The sequence below is a fragment of the Apostichopus japonicus genome, chromosome 14 (genome assembly GCF_037975245.1).
Source record: "Apostichopus japonicus isolate 1M-3 chromosome 14, ASM3797524v1, whole genome shotgun sequence".
NCBI lineage: Eukaryota > Metazoa > Echinodermata > Holothuroidea > Aspidochirotida > Stichopodidae > Apostichopus > Apostichopus japonicus.
Genome location: NC_092574.1, coordinates 5,924,882 through 5,948,876, shown reverse-complemented (window position 1 = coordinate 5,948,876; position 23,995 = coordinate 5,924,882). Strand labels below are relative to the sequence as shown.

The 23,995-nt window shown below is 38.4% G+C and overlaps 1 protein-coding gene across 1 annotated transcript; it reads right to left on the bottom strand.

Moving 5' to 3' along the window:
- Positions 1-16,494: 16,494 nt before the first annotated feature.
- LOC139979356 (fucose-1-phosphate guanylyltransferase-like) lies at positions 16,495-23,741 on the bottom strand. The gene is made up of 3 exons (XM_071990060.1): positions 23,530-23,741; positions 22,839-23,012; positions 16,495-22,278 (listed from the first exon to the last, which is right to left on the bottom strand). The coding sequence occupies exons 1-3, from the start codon at positions 23,597-23,599 to the stop codon at positions 20,774-20,776; spliced, it is 1,749 nt and encodes a 582-aa protein (XP_071846161.1). The 5' UTR covers positions 23,600-23,741; the 3' UTR covers positions 16,495-20,773.
- Positions 23,742-23,995: the final 254 nt, after the last annotated feature.

Below are 23,995 nucleotides of genomic sequence, written 5' to 3'. Positions count from 1 at the left end.
TCTTTTCTCAAAAATTTTCTGTACGCTCCGCGCCAACTTGTGGTGGCGCTCCGCTTAGATAGTGTCGAAAGCGCCCCTACAGACCATTCTTGCCCCCCCTGACCAATACCCCTAGCTCCGCCACTGCCCTTACTACACTCAAAAACGTCTTTGCGAGTACACTACGAGGAATAGCTACTCTCTTAAAATACCATCGAACATACAAATTACAATGTTTTTACAGACTTTTAGGTGCAATCTGAGAAATTGCAGGCTTGAGACCCATATTTTAGGGCTAGGTATTCACAGCATTAAACACTCGGGAAGTGCCGTTTCCGGCCATCTGGGGGTTTGAAAAAACCCAAAATTTCTTGTACGCTCCGCGCCAACCGATGGTGGCGCTCCGCTTAGATAGTCTCCACACATTAGCCCCCCCCCAATAATTTTTCCGTTCCGCCGCGCCTGACCACTTCCCGACTAACGTGATTTTGGGAAAGAAATCCCTAGTCCTACTTCTCCATCTCGCTTATTGATAAATTACTACCGTGTACATACGTTGGAACGGAAGCGTAGAAGGTACATTGCATTGACGAGTTACCAACTTGACAAAACGACAATTATCTGCAAATTGACGAGTTGACGAGATGGTAACGTGACAAAATTCAGAAAATTGACGTTTTGACGAGATAACGGATCTCGTCAATGCAACAATTTTCTGCAAATTGACGAGTTGCACACTTACTACCATCTCGACAAGATGACAAAATTCAGAAAATTGACAAGTTGACGAGATAACGGATCTCGTCAATGCATGAATTTTCTGAATTTTGTCATCTTGTCGAGATGGTATACATAGTAAGTGTGCAACTCGTCAATTTGCAGAAAATTGTTGCATTGACGAGATCCGTTATCTCGTCAACTCTTCAATTTTCTGAATTTTGTCATCTTGTCGAGATGGTGGTAAGTTTAGGAAGAGAAGGGGCTGATTACGAATCTGAACTTTATTTTGGAATTGGGTACCAAATTGAGATACTTTTTTAACTTTGCATGACAAAACACCTATTTTTGGCGCAAATAGACATGATATGGACAAAAAGCCTTTCCCGGTCAGATAATTACACGAAATTGGTGTATAACAAAGACAAGAGTGTCTTCTACTTCACGTCTAATTTTAATGTCGATGGGTGTTTCAGAGAGGACAAGAGAGGGGGCTGAAAAGAGGGGGTTTTCCAAATTTTGCACTTATAAAGAACAGTCACGTATTTCTATCTTGTACTTTGGGACCACGTTTCTCCCGAACGGAAGCAGATATGGACCTGGGAGTTGCAGATTTGGGCTCCTGAGCATCGATTACTCCCTGTTACGTCTTTCGGGCGAAATCGATTTTGGGTCAATTTTTGGCAATTTTTATTTGCGCCAAAAATAGGTGTTTTGTCTGAAAAGTGAAAAAAGTACCTCTTTTTGGTACCCAATTCCAAAATAAAGTTCAGATTCGTAATCAGCGTGTCGCGAACTACCAGAAAAGATCCACATTTATCGACTTTGCGACAACAAGTTTTTTTCACCTCAATAAAAGTAAGAGCGGAAAAACTTTTACGACGAACAAAGGATTAAAATCTTTTGTTGTCCCTAAAAGTTTTTCGCTTTTCTATTGTTCACCTGAAGTTGCAAACTGAGCGAAAAAAGTGTCATAAGAGGGCGCAAAGGCGATAAATGTGTATCTTTTCTGGTAGTTCGCGACACGCTGATTACGAATCTGAACTTTATTTTGGAATTGGGTACCAAATTGAGATACTTTTTTTACTTTGCATGACAAAACACCTATTTTTGGCGCAAATGGACATGATATGGACAAAAAGCCTTTCCCGGTCAGATAATTACACGAAATTGGTGTATAACAAAGACAAGAGTGTCTTCTACTTCACGTCTAATTTTAATGTCGATGGGTGTTTCAGAGAGGACAAGAGAGGGGGCTGAAAAGAGGGGGTTTTCCAAATTTTGCACTTATAAAGAACAGTCACGTATTTCTATCTTGTACTTTGGGACCACGTATCTCCCGAACGGAAAAAGATATGGACCTGGGAGTTGCAGATTTGGGCTCCTGAGCATCGATTACTCCCTGTTACGTCTTTCGGGCGAAATCGATTTTGGGTCAATTTTTGGCAATTTTTATTTGCGCCAAAAATAGGTGTTTTGTCTGAAAAGTGAAAAAAGTACCTCTTTTTGGTACCCAATTCCAAAATAAAGTTCAGATTCGTAATCAGCGTGTCGCGAACTACCAGAAAAGATCCACATTTATCGACTTTGCGACAACAAGTTTTTTCACCTCAATAAAAGTAAGAGCGGAAAAACTTTTACGACGAACAAAGGATTAAAATCTTTTGTTGTCCCTAAAAGTTTTTCGCTTTTCTATTGTTCATCTGAAGTTGCAAACTGAGCGAAAAAAAGTGTCATAAGAGGGCGCAAAGGCAATAAATGTGTATCTTTTCTGGTAGTTCGCGACACGCTGATTACGAATCTGAACTTTATTTTGGAATTGGGTACCAAATTGAGATACTTTTTTAACTTTGCATGACAAAACACCTATTTTTGGCGCAAATAGACATGATATGGACAAAAAGCCTTTCCCGGTCAGATAATTACACGAAATTGGTGTATAACAAAGACAAGAGTGTCTTCTACTTCACGTCTAATTTTAATGTCGATGGGTGTTTCAGAGAGGACAAGAGAGGGGGCTGAAAAGAGGGGGTTTTCCAAATTTTGCACTTATAAAGAACAGTCACGTATTTCTATCTTGTACTTTGGGACCACGTTTCTCCCGAACGGAAGCAGATATGGACCTGGGAGTTGCAGATTTGGGCTCCTGAGCATCGATTACTCCCTGTTACGTCTTTCGGGCGAAATCGATTTTGGGTCAATTTTTGGCAATTTTTATTTGCGCCAAAAATAGGTGTTTTGTCTGAAAAGTGAAAAAAGTACCTCTTTTTGGTACCCAATTCCAAAATAAAGTTCAGATTCGTAATCAGCGTGTCGCGAACTACCAGAAAAGATCCACATTTATCGACTTTGCGACAACAAGTTTTTTCACCTCAATAAAAGTAAGAGCGGAAAAACTTTTACGACGAACAAAGGATTAAAATCTTTTGTTGTCCCTAAAAGTTTTTCGCTTTTCTATATTGTTCACCTGAAGTTGCAAACTGAGCGAAAAAAGTGTCATAAGAGGGCGCAAAGGCGATAACTGTGTATCTTTTCTGGTAGTTCGCGACACGCTGATTACGAATCTGAACTTTATTTTGGAATTGGGTACCAAATTGAGATACTTTTTTTACTTTGCATGACAAAACACCTATTTTTGGCGCAAATAGACATGATATGGACAAAAAGCCTTTCCCGGTCAGATAATTACACGAAATTGGTGTATAACAAAGACAAGAGTGTCTTCTACTTCACGTCTAATTTTAATGTCGATGGGTGTTTCAGAGAGGACAAGAGAGGGGGCTGAAAAGAGGGGGTTTTCCAAATTTTGCACTTATAAAGAACAGTCACGTATTTCTATCTTGTACTTTGGGACCACGTATCTCCCGAACGGAAGCAGATATGGACCTGGGAGTTGCAGATTTGGGCTCCTGAGCATCGATTACTCCCTGTTACGTCTTTCGGGCGAAATCGATTTTGGGTCAATTTTTGGCAATTTTTATTTGCGCCAAAAATAGGTGTTTTGTCTGAAAAGTGAAAAAAGTACCTCTTTTTGGTACCCAATTCCAAAATAAAGTTCAGATTCGTAATCAGCGTGTCGCGAACTACCAGAAAAGATCCACATTTATCGACTTTGCGACAACAAGTTTTTTCACCTCAATAAAAGTAAGAGCGGAAAAACTTTTACGACGAACAAAGGATTAAAATCTTTTGTTGTCCCTAAAAGTTTTTCGCTTTTCTATTGTTCATCTGAAGTTGCAAACTGAGCGAAAAAAAGTGTCATAAGAGGGCGCAAAGGCAATAAATGTGTATCTTTTCTGGTAGTTCGCGACACGCTGATTACGAATCTGAACTTTATTTTGGAATTGGGTACCAAATTGAGATACTTTTTTAACTTTGCATGACAAAACACCTATTTTTGGCGCAAATAGACATGATATGGACAAAAAGCCTTTCCCGGTCAGATAATTACACGAAATTGGTGTATAACAAAGACAAGAGTGTCTTCTACTTCACGTCTAATTTTAATGTCGATGGGTGTTTCAGAGAGGACAAGAGAGGGGGCTGAAAAGAGGGGGTTTTCCAAATTTTGCACTTATAAAGAACAGTCACGTATTTCTATCTTGTACTTTGGGACCACGTATCTCCCGAACGGAAGCAGATATGGACCTGGGAGTTGCAGATTTGGGCTCCTGAGCATCGATTACTCCCTGTTACGTCTTTCGGGCGAAATCGATTTTGGGTCAATTTTTATTTGCGCCAAATATAGGTGTTTTGTCTGAAAAGTGAAAAAAGTACCTCTTTTTGGTACCCAATTCCAAAATAAAGTTCAGATTCGTAATCAGCGTGTCGCGAACTACCAGAAAAGATCCACATTTATCGACTTTGCGACAACAAGTTTTTTCACCTCAATAAAAGTAAGAGCGGAAAAACTTTTACGACGAACAAAGGATTAAAATCTTTTGTTGTCCCTAAAAGTTTTTCGCTTTTTTATTGTTCATCTGAAGTTGCAAACTGAGCGAAAAAAGTGTCATAAGAGGGCGCAAAGGCGATAAATGTGTATCTTTTCTGGTAGTTCGCGACACGCTGATTACGAATCTGAACTTTATTTTGGAATTGGGTACCAAATTGAGATACTTTTTTAACTTTGCATGACAAAACACCTATTTTTGGCACAAATAGACATGATATGGACAAAAAGCCTTTCCCGGTCAGATAATTACACGAAATTGGTGTATAACAAAGACAAGAGTGTCTTCTACTTCACGTCTAATTTTAATGTCGATGGGTGTTTCAGAGAGGACAAGAGAGGGGGCTGAAAAGAGGGGGTTTTCCAAATTTTGCACTTATAAAGAACAGTCACGTATTTCTATCTTGTACTTTGGGACCACGTATCTCCCGAACGGAAGCAGATATGGACCTGGGAGTTGCAGATTTGGGCTCCTGAGCATCGATTACTCCCTGTTACGTCTTTTGGGCGAAATCGATTTTGGGTCAATTTTTATTTGCGCCAAATATAGGTGTTTTGTCTGAAAAGTGAAAAAAGTACCTCTTTTTGGTACCCAATTCCAAAATAAAGTTCAGATTCGTAATCAGCGTGTCGCGAACTACCAGAAAAGATCCACATTTATCGACTTTGCGACAACAAGTTTTTTCACCTCAATAAAAGTAAGAGCGGAAAAACTTTTACGACGAACAAAGGATTAAAATCTTTTGTTGTCCCTAAAAGTTTTTCGCTTTTTTATTGTTCATCTGAAGTTGCAAACTGAGCGAAAAAAGTGTCATAAGAGGGCGCAAAGGCGATAAATGTGTATCTTTTCTGGTAGTTCGCGACACGCTGATTACGAATCTGAACTTTATTTTGGAATTGGGTACCAAATTGAGATACTTTTTTAACTTTGCATGACAAAACACCTATTTTTGGCACAAATAGACATGATATGGACAAAAAGCCTTTCCCGGTCAGATAATTACACGAAATTGGTGTATAACAAAGACAAGAGTGTCTTCTACTTCACGTCTAATTTTAATGTCGATGGGTGTTTCAGAGAGGACAAGAGAGGGGGCTGAAAAGAGGGGGTTTTCCAAATTTTGCACTTATAAAGAACAGTCACGTATTTCTATCTTGTACTTTGGGACCACGTATCTCCCGAACGGAAGCAGATATGGACCTGGGAGTTGCAGATTTGGGCTCCTGAGCATCGATTACTCCCTGTTACGTCTTTCGGGCGAAATCGATTTTGGGTCAATTTTTGGCAATTTTTATTTGCGCCAAATATAGGTGTTTTGTCTGAAAAGTGAAAAAAGTACCTCTTTTTGGTACCCAATTCCAAAATAAAGTTCAGATTCGTAATCAGCGTGTCGCGATCTACCAGAAAAGATCCACATTTATCGACTTTGCGACAACAAGTTTTTTCACCTCAATAAAAGTAAGAGCGGAAAAACTTTTACGACGAACAAAGGATTAAAATCTTTTGTTGTCCCTAAAAGTTTTTCGCTTTTTTATTGTTCATCTGAAGTTGCAAACTGAGCGAAAAAAAGTGTCATAAGAGGGCGCAAAGGCAATAAATGTGTATCTTTTCTGGTAGTTCGCGACACGCTGATTACGAATCTGAACTTTATTTTGGAATTGGGTACCAAATTGAGATACTTTTTTAACTTTGCATGACAAAACACCTATTTTTGGCGCAAATAGACATGATATGGACAAAAAGCCTTTCCCGGTCAGATAATTACACGAAATTGGTGTATAACAAAGACAAGAGTGTCTTCTACTTCACGTCTAATTTTAATGTCGATGGGTGTTTCAGAGAGGACAAGAGAGGGGGCTGAAAAGAGGGGGTTTTCCAAATTTTGCACTTATAAAGAACAGTCATGTATTTCTATCTTGTACTTTGGGACCACGTATCTCCCGAACGGAAGCAGATATGGACCTGGGAGTTGCAGATTTGGGCTCCTGAGCATCGATTACTCCCTGTTACGTCTTTCGGGCGAAATCGATTTTGGGTCAATTTTTGGCAATTTTTATTTGCGCCAAAAATAGGTGTTTTGTCTGAAAAGTGAAAAAAGTACCTCTTTTTGGTACCCAATTCCAAAATAAAGTTCAGATTCGTAATCAGCGTGTCGCGAACTACCAGAAAAGATCCACATTAATCGACTTTGCGACAACAAGTTTTTTCACCTCAATAAAAGTAAGAGCGGAAAAACTTTTACGACGAACAAAGGATTAAAATCTTTTGTTGTCCCTAAAAGTTTTTCGCTTTTTTATTGTTCATCTGAAGTTGCAAACTGAGCGAAAAAAGTGTCATAAGAGGGCGCAAAGGCGATAAATGTGTATCTTTTCTGGTAGTTCGCGACACGCTGATTACGAATCTGAACTTTATTTTGGAATTGGGTACCAAATTGAGATACTTTTTTTAACTTTGCATGACAAAACACCTATTTTTGGCGCAAATAGACATGATATGGACAAAAAGCCTTTCCCGGTCAGATAATTACACGAAATTGGTGTATAACAAAGACAAGAGTGTCTTCTACTTCACGTCTAATTTTAATGTCGATGGGTGTTTCAGAGAGGACAAGAGAGGGGGCTGAAAAGAGGGGGTTTTCCAAATTTTGCACTTATAAAGAACAGTCACGTATTTCTATCTTGTACTTTGGGACCACGTATCTCCCGAACGGAAGCAGATATGGACCTGGGAGTTGCAGATTTGGGCTCCTGAGCATCGATTACTCCCTGTTACGTCTTTCGGGCGAAATCGATTTTGGGTCAATTTTTGGCAATTTTTATTTGCGCCAAAAATAGGTGTTTTGTCTGAAAAGTGAAAAAAGTACCTCTTTTTGGTACCCAATTCCAAAATAAAGTTCAGATTCGTAATCAGCGTGTCGCGAACTACCAGAAAAGATCCACATTTATCGACTTTGCGACAACAAGTTTTTTCACCTCAATAAAAGTAAGAGCGGAAAAACTTTTACGACGAACAAAGGATTAAAATCTTTTGTTGTCCCTAAAAGTTTTTCGCTTTTCTATTGTTCATCTGAAGTTGCAAACTGAGCGAAAAAAAGTGTCATAAGAGGGCGCAAAGGCAATAAATGTGTATCTTTTCTGGTAGTTCGCGACACGCTGATTACGAATCTGAACTTTATTTTGGAATTGGGTACCAAATTGAGATACTTTTTTAACTTTGCATGACAAAACACCTATTTTTGGCACAAATAGACATGATATGGACAAAAAGCCTTTCCCGGTCAGATAATTACACGAAATTGGTGTATAACAAAGACAAGAGTGTCTTCTACTTCACGTCTAATTTTAATGTCGATGGGTGTTTCAGAGAGGACAAGAGAGGGGGCTGAAAAGAGGGGGTTTTCCAAATTTTGCACTTATAAAGAACAGTCACGTATTTCTATCTTGTACTTTGGGACCACGTATCTCCCGAACGGAAGCAGATATGGACCTGGGAGTTGCAGATTTGGGCTCCTGAGCATCGATTACTCCCTGTTACGTCTTTCGGGCGAAATCGATTTTGGGTCAATTTTTGGCAATTTTTATTTGCGCCAAATATAGGTGTTTTGTCTGAAAAGTGAAAAAAGTACCTCTTTTTGGTACCCAATTCCAAAATAAAGTTCAGATTCGTAATCAGCGTGTCGCGATCTACCAGAAAAGATCCACATTTATCGACTTTGCGACAACAAGTTTTTTCACCTCAATAAAAGTAAGAGCGGAAAAACTTTTACGACGAACAAAGGATTAAAATCTTTTGTTGTCCCTAAAAGTTTTTCGCTTTTTTATTGTTCATCTGAAGTTGCAAACTGAGCGAAAAAAGTGTCATAAGAGGGCGCAAAGGCAATAAATGTGTATCTTTTTTGGTAGTTCGCGACACGCTGATTACGAATCTGAACTTTATTTTGGAATTGGGTACCAAATTGAGATACTTTTTTAACTTTGCATGACAAAACACCTATTTTTGGCGCAAATAGACATGATATGGACAAAAAGCCTTTCCCGGTCAGATAATTACACGAAATTGGTGTATAACAAAGACAAGAGTGTCTTCTACTTCACGTCTAATTTTAATGTCGATGGGTGTTTCAGAGAGGACAAGAGAGGGGGCTGAAAAGAGGGGGTTTTCCAAATTTTGCACTTATAAAGAACAGTCATGTATTTCTATCTTGTACTTTGGGACCACGTATCTCCCGAACGGAAGCAGATATGGACCTGGGAGTTGCAGATTTGGGCTCCTGAGCATCGATTACTCCCTGTTACGTCTTTCGGGCGAAATCGATTTTGGGTCAATTTTTGGCAATTTTTATTTGCGCCAAAAATAGGTGTTTTGTCTGAAAAGTGAAAAAAGTACCTCTTTTTGGTACCCAATTCCAAAATAAAGTTCAGATTCGTAATCAGCGTGTCGCGAACTACCAGAAAAGATCCACATTAATCGACTTTGCGACAACAAGTTTTTTCACCTCAATAAAAGTAAGAGCGGAAAAACTTTTACGACGAACAAAGGATTAAAATCTTTTGTTGTCCCTAAAAGTTTTTCGCTTTTTTATTGTTCATCTGAAGTTGCAAACTGAGCGAAAAAAGTGTCATAAGAGGGCGCAAAGGCGATAAATGTGTATCTTTTCTGGTAGTTCGCGACACGCTGATTACGAATCTGAACTTTATTTTGGAATTGGGTACCAAATTGAGATACTTTTTTTAACTTTGCATGACAAAACACCTATTTTTGGCGCAAATAGACATGATATGGACAAAAAGCCTTTCCCGGTCAGATAATTACACGAAATTGGTGTATAACAAAGACAAGAGTGTCTTCTACTTCACGTCTAATTTTAATGTCGATGGGTGTTTCAGAGAGGACAAGAGAGGGGGCTGAAAAGAGGGGGTTTTCCAAATTTTGCACTTATAAAGAACAGTCACGTATTTCTATCTTGTACTTTGGGACCACGTATCTCCCGAACGGAAGCAGATATGGACCTGGGAGTTGCAGATTTGGGCTCCTGAGCATCGATTACTCCCTGTTACGTCTTTCGGGCGAAATCGATTTTGGGTCAATTTTTGGCAATTTTTATTTGCGCCAAAAATAGGTGTTTTGTCTGAAAAGTGAAAAAAGTACCTCTTTTTGGTACCCAATTCCAAAATAAAGTTCAGATTCGTAATCAGCGTGTCGCGAACTACCAGAAAAGATCCACATTAATCGACTTTGCGACAACAAGTTTTTTCACCTCAATAAAAGTAAGAGCGGAAAAACTTTTACGACGAACAAAGGATTAAAATCTTTTGTTGTCCCTAAAAGTTTTTCGCTTTTTTATTGTTCATCTGAAGTTGCAAACTGAGCGAAAAAAGTGTCATAAGAGGGCGCAAAGGCGATAAATGTGTATCTTTTCTGGTAGTTCGCGACACGCTGATTACGAATCTGAACTTTATTTTGGAATTGGGTACCAAATTGAGATACTTTTTTTAACTTTGCATGACAAAACACCTATTTTTGGCGCAAATAGACATGATATGGACAAAAAGCCTTTCCCGGTCAGATAATTACACGAAATTGGTGTATAACAAAGACAAGAGTGTCTTCTACTTCACGTCTAATTTTAATGTCGATGGGTGTTTCAGAGAGGACAAGAGAGGGGGCTGAAAAGAGGGGGTTTTCCAAATTTTGCACTTATAAAGAACAGTCACGTATTTCTATCTTGTACTTTGGGACCACGTATCTCCCGAACGGAAGCAGATATGGACCTGGGAGTTGCAGATTTGGGCTCCTGAGCATCGATTACTCCCTGTTACGTCTTTCGGGCGAAATCGATTTTGGGTCAATTTTTGGCAATTTTTATTTGCGCCAAAAATAGGTGTTTTGTCTGAAAAGTGAAAAAAGTACCTCTTTTTGGTACCCAATTCCAAAATAAAGTTCAGATTCGTAATCAGCGTGTCGCGAACTACCAGAAAAGATCCACATTTATCGACTTTGCGACAACAAGTTTTTTCACCTCAATAAAAGTAAGAGCGGAAAAACTTTTACGACGAACAAAGGATTAAAATCTTTTGTTGTCCCTAAAAGTTTTTCGCTTTTCTATTGTTCATCTGAAGTTGCAAACTGAGCGAAAAAAAGTGTCATAAGAGGGCGCAAAGGCAATAAATGTGTATCTTTTCTGGTAGTTCGCGACACGCTGATTACGAATCTGAACTTTATTTTGGAATTGGGTACCAAATTGAGATACTTTTTTAACTTTGCATGACAAAACACCTATTTTTGGCGCAAATAGACATGATATGGACAAAAAGCCTTTCCCGGTCAGATAATTACACGAAATTGGTGTATAACAAAGACAAGAGTGTCTTCTACTTCACGTCTAATTTTAATGTCGATGGGTGTTTCAGAGAGGACAAGAGAGGGGGCTGAAAAGAGGGGGTTTTCCAAATTTTGCACTTATAAAGAACAGTCACGTATTTCTATCTTGTACTTTGGGACCACGTATCTCCCGAACGGAAGCAGATATGGACCTGGGAGTTGCAGATTTGGGCTCCTGAGCATCGATTACTCCCTGTTACGTCTTTTGGGCGAAATCGATTTTGGGTCAATTTTTATTTGCGCCAAATATAGGTGTTTTGTCTGAAAAGTGAAAAAAGTACCTCTTTTTGGTACCCAATTCCAAAATAAAGTTCAGATTCGTAATCAGCGTGTCGCGAACTACCAGAAAAGATCCACATTTATCGACTTTGCGACAACAAGTTTTTTCACCTCAATAAAAGTAAGAGCGGAAAAACTTTTACGACGAACAAAGGATTAAAATCTTTTGTTGTCCCTAAAAGTTTTTCGCTTTTTTATTGTTCATCTGAAGTTGCAAACTGAGCGAAAAAAGTGTCATAAGAGGGCGCAAAGGCGATAAATGTGTATCTTTTCTGGTAGTTCGCGACACGCTGATTACGAATCTGAACTTTATTTTGGAATTGGGTACCAAATTGAGATACTTTTTTAACTTTGCATGACAAAACACCTATTTTTGGCGCAAATAGACATGATATGGACAAAAAGCCTTTCCCGGTCAGATAATTACACGAAATTGGTGTATAACAAAGACAAGAGTGTCTTCTACTTCACGTCTAATTTTAATGTCGATGGGTGTTTCAGAGAGGACAAGAGAGGGGGCTGAAAAGAGGGGGTTTTCCAAATTTTGCACTTATAAAGAACAGTCACGTATTTCTATCTTGTACTTTGGGACCACGTATCTCCCGAACGGAAGCAGATATGGACCTGGGAGTTGCAGATTTGGGCTCCTGAGCATCGATTACTCCCTGTTACGTCTTTTGAGCGAAATCGATTTTGGGTCAATTTTTGGCAATTTTTATTTGCGCCAAATATAGGTGTTTTGTCTGAAAAGTGAAAAAAGTACCTCTTTTTGGTACCCAATTCCAAAATAAAGTTCAGATTCGTAATCAGCGTGTCGCGATCTACCAGAAAAGATCCACATTTATCGACTTTGCGACAACAAGTTTTTTCACCTCAATAAAAGTAAGAGCGGAAAAACTTTTACGACGAACAAAGGATTAAAATCTTTTGTTGTCCCTAAAAGTTTTTCGCTTTTTTATTGTTCATCTGAAGTTGCAAACTGAGCGAAAAAAGTGTCATAAGAGGGCGCAAAGGCGATAAATGTGTATCTTTTCTGGTAGTCCGCGACACGCTGATTACGAATCTGAACTTTATTTTGGAATTGGGTACCAAATTGAGATACTTTTTTAACTTTGCATGACAAAACACCTATTTTTGGCGCAAATAGACATGATATGGACAAAAAGCCTTTCCCGGTCAGATAATTACACGAAATTGGTGTATAACAAAGACAAGAGTGTCTTCTACTTCACGTATAATTTTAATGTCGATGGGTGTTTCAGAGAGGACAAGAGAGGGGGCTGAAAAGAGGGGGTTTTCCAAATTTTGCACTTATAAAGAACAGTCATGTATTTCTATCTTGTACTTTGGGACCACGTATCTCCCGAACGGAAGCAGATATGGACCTGGGAGTTGCAGATTTGGGCTCCTGAGCATCGATTACTCCCTGTTACGTCTTTCGGGCGAAATCGATTTTGGGTCAATTTTTGGCAATTTTTATTTGAGCCAAATATAGGTGTTTTGTCTGAAAAATGAAAAAAGTACCTCTTTTTGGTACCCAATTCCAAAATAAAGTTCAGATTCGTAATCAGCGTGTCGCGAACTACCAGAAAAGATCCACATTAATCGACTTTGCGACAACAAGTTTTTTCACCTCAATAAAAGTAAGAGCGGAAAAACTTTTACGACGAACAAAGGATTAAAATCTTTTGTTGTCCCTAAAAGTTTTTCGCTTTTTTATTGTTCATCTGAAGTTGCAAACTGAGCGAAAAAAGTGTCATAAGAGGGCGCAAAGGCGATAAATGTGTATCTTTTCTGGTAGTTCGCGACACGCTGATTACGAATCTGAACTTTATTTTGGAATTGGGTACCAAATTGAGATACTTTTTTAACTTTGCATGACAAAACACCTATTTTTGGCGCAAATAGACATGATATGGACAAAAAGCCTTTCCCGGTCAGATAATTACACGAAATTGGTGTATAACAAAGACAAGAGTGTCTTCTACTTCACGTCTAATTTTAATGTCGATGGGTGTTTCAGAGAGGACAAGAGAGGGGGCTGAAAAGAGGGGGTTTTCCAAATTTTGCACTTATAAAGAACAGTCACGTATTTCTATCTTGTACTTTGGGACCACGTATCTCCCGAACGGAAGCAGATATGGACCTGGGAGTTGCAGATTTGGGCTCCTGAGCATCGATTACTCCCTGTTACGTCTTTCGGGCGAAATCGATTTTGGGTCAATTTTTGGCAATTTTTATTTGCGCCAAAAATAGGTGTTTTGTCTGAAAAGTGAAAAAAGTACCTCTTTTTGGTACCCAATTCCAAAATAAAGTTCAGATTCATAATCAGCGTGTCGCGAACTACCAGAAAAGATCCACATTTATCGACTTTGCGACAACAAGTTTTTCACCTCAATAAAAGTAAGAGCGGAAAAACTTTTACGACGAACAAAGGATTAAAATCTTTTGTTGTCCCTAAAAGTTTTTCGCTTTTCTATTGTTCATCTGAAGTTGCAAACTGAGCGAAAAAAGTGTCATAAGAGGGCGCAAAGGCGATAAATGTGTATCTTTTCTGGTAGTTCGCGACACGCTGATTACGAATCTGAACTTTATTTTGGAATTGGGTACCAAATTGAGATACTTTTTTAACTTTGCATGACAAAACACCTATTTTTGGCGCAAATAGACATGATATGGACAAAAAGCCTTTCCCGGTCAGATAATTACACGAAATTGGTGTATAACAAAGACAAGAGTGTCTTCTACTTCACGTCTAATTTTAATGTCGATGGGTGTTTCAGAGAGGACAAGAGAGGGGGCTGAAAAGAGGGGGTTTTCCAAATTTTGCACTTATAAAGAACAGTCACGTATTTCTATCTTGTACTTTGGGACCACGTATCTCCCGAACGGAAGCAGATATGGACCTGGGAGTTGCAGATTTGGGCTCCTGAGCATCGATTACTCCCTGTTACGTCTTTCGGGCGAAATCGATTTTGGGTCAATTTTTGGCAATTTTTATTTGCGCCAAAAATAGGTGTTTTGTCTGAAAAGTGAAAAAAGTACCTCTTTTTGGTACCCAATTCCAAAATAAAGTTCAGATTCATAATCAGCGTGTCGCGAACTACCAGAAAAGATCCACATTTATCGACTTTGCGACAACAAGTTTTTCACCTCAATAAAAGTAAGAGCGGAAAAACTTTTACGACGAACAAAGGATTAAAATCTTTTGTTGTCCCTAAAAGTTTTTCGCTTTTCTATTGTTCATCTGAAGTTGCAAACTGAGCGAAAAAAATTGTCATAAGAGGGCGCAAAGGCGATAAATGTGTATCTTTTCTGGTAGTTCGCGACACGCTGATTACGAATCTGAACTTTGTTTTGGAATTGGGTACCAAATTGAGATACTTTTTTAACTTTGCAAGACAAAACACCTATTTTTTGCGCAAATAGACATGATATGGACAAAAAGCCTTTCCCGGTCAGATAATTACACGAAATTGGTGTATAACAAAGACAAGAGTGTCTTCTACTCCACGTCTAATTTTAATGTCGATGGGTGTTTCAGAGAGGACAAGAGAGGGGGCTGAAAAGAGGGGTTTTTCCAAATTTTGCACTTATAAAGAACAGTCACGTATTTCTATCTTGTACTTTGGGACCACGTATCTCCCGAACGGAAGCAGATATGGACCTGGGAGTTGCAGATTTGGGCTCCTGAGCATCGATTACTCCCTGTTACGTCTTTCGGGCGAAATCGATTTTGAGTCAATTTTTGGCAATTTTTATTTGCGCCAAAAATAGGTGTTTTGTCTGAAAAGTGAAAAAAGTACCTCTTTTTGGTACCCAATTCCAAAATAAAGTTCAGATTCGTAATCAGCGTGTCGCGAACTACCAGAAAAGATCCACATTTATCGACTTTGCGACAACAAGTTTTTTCACCTCAATAAAAGTAAGAGCGGAAAAACTTTTACGACGAACAAAGGATTAAAATCTTTTGTTGTCCCTAAAAGTTTTTCGCTTTTTTATTGTTCATCTGAAGTTGCAAACTGAGCGAAAAAAGTGTCATAAGAGGGCGCAAAGGCGATAAATGTGTATCTTTTCTGGTAGTCCGCGACACGCTGATTACGAATCTGAACTTTATTTTGGAATTGGGTACCAAATTGAGGTACTTTTTTAACTTTGCAAGACAAAACACCTATTTTTGGCGCAAATAGATATGATATCGACAAAAAGTCTTTCCCGGTCAGATAATTACACGAAATTAGTGTATAACAAAGACAAGAGTGTCTTCTACTTCACGTCTAATTTTAATGTCGATAGGTGTTTCAGAGAGGACAAGAGATTGGCTGAAAAGAGGGGGTTTTCCAAATTTTGCAATTATAAAAATAAATATCCAATAAAAAAAATTGATGAATTAAATTTTTGACCTGTGATTGACATTTAACCCGGTGACCTCATGGCCGAAAGTTTTCAGGTGACCTTTCCTTATGACCTCACACGTCATCGTTGCAAGTCTCGTGGAAATCGATCACTCTCACGATTTTTGACCTTTTTTGGAAGGAACGAAATTTTTGACCTTTAACCCCCTATAACACATGAACCGGACGTGACATATACTTGCCCTTTGGATACGTGGGCACATCCCTGGTCCAGTGACAGCTTTGACCAAGTTTCCATATTCCCCGGAAATCTGAAAAACCGATTATTTTCACTTTTAGTCTCTAAACCGATCGTAAATTATCTTTGCTATATTGTTATGAAATGATTACTTTTGCAGTTTCCTCCATCCATTTGGCAAAATTGACCCCAAAATCGATTTCGCCCAAGAGACGTAACCTGGAGAAATCGATGCTCAGGAGCCCAAATCTGCAACTCCCAGGTCTATATCTGCTTCCGTTCGGGAGATACGTGGTCCCAAAGTACAAGATAGAAATACGTGTTCTTTATAAGGTTCACAAGCGGGAAAATTGAGATGCGCGGCCCCTCCCCCTGACAAGGTTCCCAAGCGGCCAATTGTGATGGCTACTACCCCTCTCCTTGACGGGAGCCCTTTAATATGCTACAGTTTTTTTTTCATACAGAGGTGACGAAATAAATAGCTTCAAAAATGTGGTGACCGATTTCACGAACGAAATGGAGATTGGAGATTATGTCGCACCCACTACCACAAAGGTGAAGGATATTCAAGAAAAAGAAGCCAAACATGAGGACATTGATGTCTGTATATTTATTAAATCATGTTTTGTGACCCTTGACATTCTGCAACGAATTGTTATCTTCTCCTCAGATAAACTCACAATAGGACAAGATTTTTTCCTTTCAACTATTTCAAGTTTCGCTAGAAATTTTGAATCCGTTTAACCCAAACATTTAAAACTAATACTATTAAATAATTAAAAATATCTTTGACCCTTTCTTGCCTGTTCAATTTTGTAAGAAAAAAAACACAATTTATGCAGAAAGTTTAGGAACAGTTATGACTATAACTTAATATGTCTATTACATGTTGCAGCTACTTCTTGCAAAGAAGAATAACAAATTTAGGAATTCTGTTTCGTTTGTTCACACAAAATTTGAATTAAATTTTGCTGACAATATTGCCCAGCTATTGACAAATGTAATGCTAATTTTACTTAAAGAAGTGCTTTTCTCTTGTTACGAATTAAATAGAACAATAGTTAGTAAAGGTTTAGCTTTGTGAATTAGGAAGATATATAATAATATGCAAGGGCGTAGGAACCGGGGGGCTGGGGGGCGCCAGTCCCCCCCAGTGAAAAATGTGGAGGGGCGGAAGTATCATTCCGCCCCCCCTCCCCCGCTTCGCAAGTCAGAAAACCCCTTTTTCATTTCCAAATGAGAAGAAATATCTCATTTGGAGCACCAAATTGCATCTAAGGCCAGGTGAAAATACAAAATTCAGTTTACAAAATGGAGTGGGTGTTGAAGTGTGCTATATTGCACCAAATTGCATCTGAGGCCACCTGGAAATGCAAAAAAAAGTCTAAGGGGAGGGAGAGACCCCCTCTCCTTAGACCCCTCCCCCAGGCCGGCCATCAGTCTTCAGCCCCCTCACTCAAAAGTACCTTCCTACGCCACTGATAATATGTCTTAAAAATATATAAAATCTGTTTTTTTTTTTTAAAGGTGGTAATACAGAGGAAGCTAGAGATAAAAGACGTATGAATTGTTCATGTAGAAAAAAGGAAAAAAATAAGTAAAATTTTATTATACAAATAAACATAACAAGTGATAAGTATTCTATTTTTCTGTATGATTTTTATTGAAAAATTTTTCTTAAGATTTTGAATACCACTAAATTTATTTACAAGGCAATCAGCTGTATCTCTCAACAGCTTTACACTCGCCGTAACTTTATGTTTCTGAAAGCTCGTTATATTGCACCTTGAAACTGATTCGTTGTGATATAAATGATGATAAACATTGAACAGGCAGGTCCAATTGACGTCGTTATGTTGTCCCTGCCCTGTGGGACATTGAGTCATGTCGGGTCAGGGGGTAATCATGTTTCCTTCAGTGTTATACACTAGATAACCTACCGAGGTGAGGGAGGGTGGGGATTCTGGCACCAAATGATGCATTCTGATGGCAAATAAAGACTATAGCTTAGTTTTTTAATTAGGCCTAAATGCAAGGTATTTTTATGCAAAGGTTGAAGGGGCTTGGGAGGGGGGGGGGGGTGTGGAGATGTGGACAGTAAAGGTATTGCCCTGTAGCGACAAAAAACTTCAGTTCAAAATCTTACCCTCCTTAAATTGTTGTTGCCTGTCCTTTCCCCCTTATCCCCTCCACAGCTAATTAATTTGGTTTGCTTTATTAATGTTAATCGAACCCTGGCAATGAAAACCTTTCCCTTCCCCTAAGAGGCACCTTGCAGTTCATAGGACGTTGAAAACTGGCTAGAATTCTCGCATATCAGATGTATCCAATCAACAAAATGCCTTACAGTTGTGGCTTTGTTTTGCCAAGGTCAATCTATAGATAGAAAAATCTGAGAGAAGAATTTATTGGTTCAAATGAATAAAATGTTAAAGGCTTTAAAGAGTGGCTGATAATTACTTGTTAGTTTGGGGATGTCCGTCGTTTTTTCCTGTGTGAAGGAGTTTTATTAGATAAATACAGACATCTGGAGTTCCCATCAAAATGGAAATTAAATAGTTGATGATGACCATGGCCCAGAAAGGGGGAAGGAGAAAAACTTTCAGTACATCTTGTCTTCATTTATCAGAGCATTTGGGGCGGGGGGGGGGGGAGGGGGTCTGTATAGCTTATCGGAAGACTAGGCCGATAATACAATGCTTTAAAAAAGAGATGCTTCTGATTTATTACTTAAAACTGTGTAACTTTCACTAATCTATTTGGAAAAAAAATATGCTTTTAAGTTGGGAGACTCAGTAAGAATCAATTAAGTAGCACAAAGATCGTTGCGTGCTGCGTGTAACGATGAAGTTTCCTACATTGGGATGGAAGGGTATCAGGGAGTGTAGGATTGAGTGGGAAATTAAATGACGGTGTAACTAAGAAATTAAAACAAAAATCTTAGTGATAAAATCATTATTGCTTGCTCTTTGCTGATTTAACATTAGAATAAGTGTGTCTAATCATTTGATATTCCTTTAACAAACAAGATTCGGTTTGGGAGGGGGGGGGGGGTATACTAGACGGATTGACGGGGAAAGAATGATTGGGAATGACATACTATTTCAGAGATCTAATTAAGAGTTTGAAGTTCACTGATTAATATGTTTATTTTCAACATGCCATTTTTTAACATTGTGGGATAAAAATAGATGGCATCAAATATAGTAAACAGTAAATATAGAGTATCAAAATAATATATATGAGATGAATGTAGAGGAACAAGAAAAAAATAAGTGGATACTTTTCTGGTCTGGTCCCTCTGTAACAATGTACAACACCCCTCCCCCCCCCCCCCCCCCTAAGATAACCATTAAAAAATATATGTCTTATGGAAAGAAAGAAATATAAGAAAAATTAGGAAGTATAACTTAGATGAATTTCTATGTAGTAGGTGTTGGTTTATATTATCGCTTTAATGTATTGAGTGTTGGAGAAATTTTAATGACATGATTAAGAGCATTCCAAAAGGGTACACCTGTGCCACAAATTTGAGAATGGTTAAGACTAGTTCTAGAGTAAGGATGGTGTAGCATATTCATCGAACGAGAATTATAGGAGTGATAACTAGAATTGCAAAGTATAAAAGTTATTAAAAGCTGGTGGGAGAAGACCAATGATGAAATTTGTACATAAAGATGCCTAGTTGGTACTTGTACAAGTCATATAGAGTTAATGTATTGGAGTCTATAAAGAGAAGAGCATTTATGCGAGATGTAATGAGTCTGGTTTATATTCCGGTAACATGTTTCTGTAACTTAAATAAACTGTTAAGAAGAGTTGACTGCCTATTGTACCACACAAGAAGACTATAGTTGAGATGGGGTAGCACAAGGGTAAAAAGTGACTTATGAAAAATTCTTCAGTCTATTGATTACACCATTGGATTAGGCAATCTTTTTGCTGACCTTGGAGATGCATGTGAGCACACAAAAACAGCACGGTTGATTTAAATAAATGCAGTGTGACAAACCTGATATGTCAAGGATGAAAATCAGGGAACATTTGGTTCTTGTCTTATGTTCAAAAGTCATGTTTTGCAATTTGATGAATATTAATTAATGAAATATTAATTCAACTTGTGCTTGTTGAGATATTGTTTTTACAATCTATTTATGCAAATTTCCCACTAAGCCCCATCCACTCATGAATATTAATGAGGTAAAATTGTTGTTGCAAAGCACATGTAGTTATATCAGCCATACCCAGTATGAATATGCATTTTGAACTAACAATGCCTTGTCGTGAATGTTGTATGTATGTATGTATGTATGTATGTATGTATGTGTGTATGTATGTATGTATGTATGTATGTATGTATGTATGTATGTATGTATGTTAAAATATCAAGACCGTACCTACCGTTAAGTAATTCTCTACCAATCTCAGATACAGTATGGGCGAAAGCAAAGTCGTCAACGGAATCAACAAAACCAGCTGAGGAGGCTGCAATGAAAGGCTGTAACAGAATATAATATTACGCCCCACTCATTAACATGCAAAATAGCCCTACCGAAAACCAGCGACCATATACTGACCATGACCAACATATATACCAAGTACAACATCGTGCTACATCAGTCACACATTTTCTTCTTAAGATACTAATAATGTTAACACGCTAGGGTGTCAGTCCACGTCACACACACTAGGCTGCAGAGGTTAGCATGGGTGCTAAAGCAACAAAACCAAAAAGTATTAAACTACTGTGACATTTAAGACATAAATTTAAGTAAACCAAAAAAAAAAAGCATTTAATTGGTATTTTTGTACAATTCTAGACTGCATATATGGAATGTAACAAGTTGTTAATGCCCTGGGGTAACTAAAATAATTTACAGTTTAAGTATGCTTGCTGTAAGGTTACGGCGAAATTCTAGCATTCCTTCAATATCTTTTGACTTCAGAATGTCTTTCATGGAGAGGCTATTTTCAAATAAAGACTTCAAGTTTGAGCTATTATGACCACCGACTCGTAGACTTTTCATGGTCGATAAAGCATGTGCAAACGATTCATCCATGGTCGATCGAGGCTGGAACAGCTTAGCATTCCACAGACTGAAAGTGCTTTCGTCAGGGTCAAAGATGGTAGTTGGTATATCAAATGACTTGTCTAAAGCATTACCTAACCTTTGACCTAGGAAGATAAGATCCCCCAAACTGTTCTGCGGCTGTCCTTTCTTTAAATTGTCGTCGACGTTGAAGAACACCGTCACGAACTGGCGTTTGCCTTGGTGCCTGACACAAACAGTGTGCAAGAAGTTATCTGCAGGAATCTCAACAGCTTCTGAAGTGGATTGGTTACTATAGCGACAGTTACTAACGATAGTATTTGACGCTATGCTGACAGCACCCTGAAAGTGACAGAACTCCAATACAACATTTCTTGAGATTTTGACATCAGAATGTAGGACGCTATTCATAACACATAATTCAGAGTTATGGTTAAACATGTCACCCGTGTAATGGTTACCGACATTCTGTTTCAGTCCGAGCTCAGACTGAAGGACGTCATTCTGACAAAAGTGATGGAGGTACTCCTTAGTTGTGCCGATGTGATAAAACTTAGACTCCTTCAACACCAGTGCATGAAGGCTGGTGCCTCTGAGCACATCAAAGATATCCTTCCTCATCTTAAGCAGAGACTGCGATTGGCTGACGGCATTCTGCATGTTCGAGATGTAGGCCGAGTTTGACTTGGTTCCTAACGCCTGCAAGAAGTCGCCATGGGAGTCAATCTCAAACCGCAACGGCTGCACTTTCACATAGAAATCGATCAACTTATCGATAGTTTCACAGTCGATAAAAAAACTACTATCGATGAGTATTCTTTCATCACCACCCGATGGATTAAACGACTGAGGCAAAACTGCACCCTCTGCTCTCATAACATCTGGACTGACTTTATGCAAAAACCTCTCACATTCCACCATGGAGACCTTACTCGGATTCAAGTCCACCTGAGAAACAACAAATACACCGTGGTTCCTTCCAACTTCCAATTCTGATGGATGAGCAAAGGCTGTTATACCAGACTTGTCGAAGCTCCACGACGAACCGTCGTCGGCGTCGTAAAGAATGAAGGTATCAGCACAGGCCAGGAACATCCCGCCTGTCATTCTGGATGGCAGATCGATGTACATGGCCAGTTGTAATTCCAGCATTTGATAAATTGGATTTCCGAGTGGGAGGGTCGTGAATATCTTACCCAGCACGCTAGCACTAGGAAGTCGCTGGCTGAACCCTCCTGCTGGAAGGAAGAGTACTCTGAGGTCCTTCAGTTTTGTACCGTAAGCCTCATGTAACATGTGACAAACAGCCATTAAAGAGCCACCGGGACCTGTGAAAAAATAAAATTGAGAAAAGAATAAATTATTAATGATGGTAATCTTATGTTGCCAATTTGATAGCACCATATTTATGTAACCACAGTTGCTTTTGAAACAGGTCATATATGATAACTAAGTGGGAGTATTTAATACAGCATATTGAAATGGGAATAATTCACCAGTTAAATGCTTGTCAAAGTTTTAATTAGGATGAAACCCAAAAATTAATAGTAAATAGATGTTGGAAAATAAAGATAAATCATTCTTGTAATACTATGATGGAGGGCTGATTATTGTTTGATCCTGATTGTTATTTTATATTTGTTCATGAAGCACATGGTACTTTGAATTAAAATGATAAATTCTGGACATATGTTGAAGTCAACTTTACACACACATATGAACTTACCAGAAAGGAAGTGTATTTTAAATAGAGCCTGAGATGAAATTGAAATGAATATTTCAGTGTGAATAACCAAATTTTGATGTAATACGATGACAGAAAAATGTTACATTTTATGTCAGTCATAGCCAGCTCACGAGAGTACCAACTCTGGCCAAATTAACTTACCTATTTTGTCAGAGCCTGGATCTGGAAAACAAATGAAGCACACATCTAAAGGGAGATGACCCTGTTGGATCTTTTCATTTATCTGCTGCTGGAATGCAACACTTTGTGATTCATCTGCTGCACTGATGACAACAACATCCCAAAAGGGAAATGGAAAAGTATCAGCTTGTTTCCCTGAAATGTAATGAAAAGGATATGACATCAACATTGATTGAAGTTAACATATCTGCATTGACCTTTAAACATTAATTTCACATTAACATATTTCGGAAATTATTTTTAACGAACATCACACTAGATTTGTGAGTGATTTGATGGAAAGTAAGTTACAATTTGGCAGTGTAAAAAAAAAAAATGAAAAAACTATGATTCTACTGCGAGATCTATAAAGTATAACGTCACCTGCTTATTGCCTAACCTACGTAGTCAACTGGCCCGGGCCGTTGACCCATCTGCAGTGCATTACAATCTCAAGGTAACTGATGGGCCTAACGCAACTAACACTAACTAACTAACTAACGCTAACTAACATAACTAAATTAGCTTGGACCTAACTAATGCCTAGGCTGTAGTAACTAGTATTTTAGTAATGAGCGGTAAACAGCTAAGCCTAGCATACGTTAGGCCAATGGCCTGTGACTGTTTCAGTGTTAGTGTTATACTGTTAAGTACAAAACCAAGCTAGCCCTACCTCTAATTTGTTCAAACTTTTGTAATTTATTTCCCGTCGCTCTTCGCAATGTAGCTGACAAGTCATCCATCACGATGAGATTCGAGCCAATTCAATTGTTCTAAAGACGGCTAAAAAGTAAAATACCCCGCCCGCTGTCAGCTTATCAGGTGAACTAGCAAATTTTAAATAATAGGCTTTTTAGGGCAATATTGTCGAAGTAACATTCATTAATGCAATTGGAGTGACCATTTCATACGACAACGTTAACAATATCAACGTTTTGCTTTCTTTATTTCAGTTTGGTGTTTGATGTGAAAGTTAACTTTATCAGCATCAGTCATCACTGAAAACATAGAGACTTTTCAAAACATCTTTCATGTTGAAGAGGAATTCTTTATGTCAAAAGAATCTAGCATTTTTTTTTATTCTGAGGTTCAACACTATTTTCCATTCCTGCTGCTATTGCGCAATACGTTGACTAGAA

What these genes read in the sequence shown, in the direction of transcription:
- LOC139979356 (XM_071990060.1), bottom strand. Translation starts at nt 23,599, where the DNA reads ATGGATGACTTGTCAGCTACATTGCGAAGAGCGACGGGAAATAAATTA. An exon ending in AAAGTTTGAACAAATTAGAG is followed by an intron (nt 23,013 to 23,529) that starts GTAGGGCTAGCT and finishes ATTACATTTCAG; the next exon opens with GGAAACAAGCTGATACTTTT. An exon ending in TCCAGGCTCTGACAAAATAG is followed by an intron (nt 22,279 to 22,838) that starts GTAAGTTAATTT and finishes ATTTTTTCACAG; the next exon opens with GTCCCGGTGGCTCTTTAATG.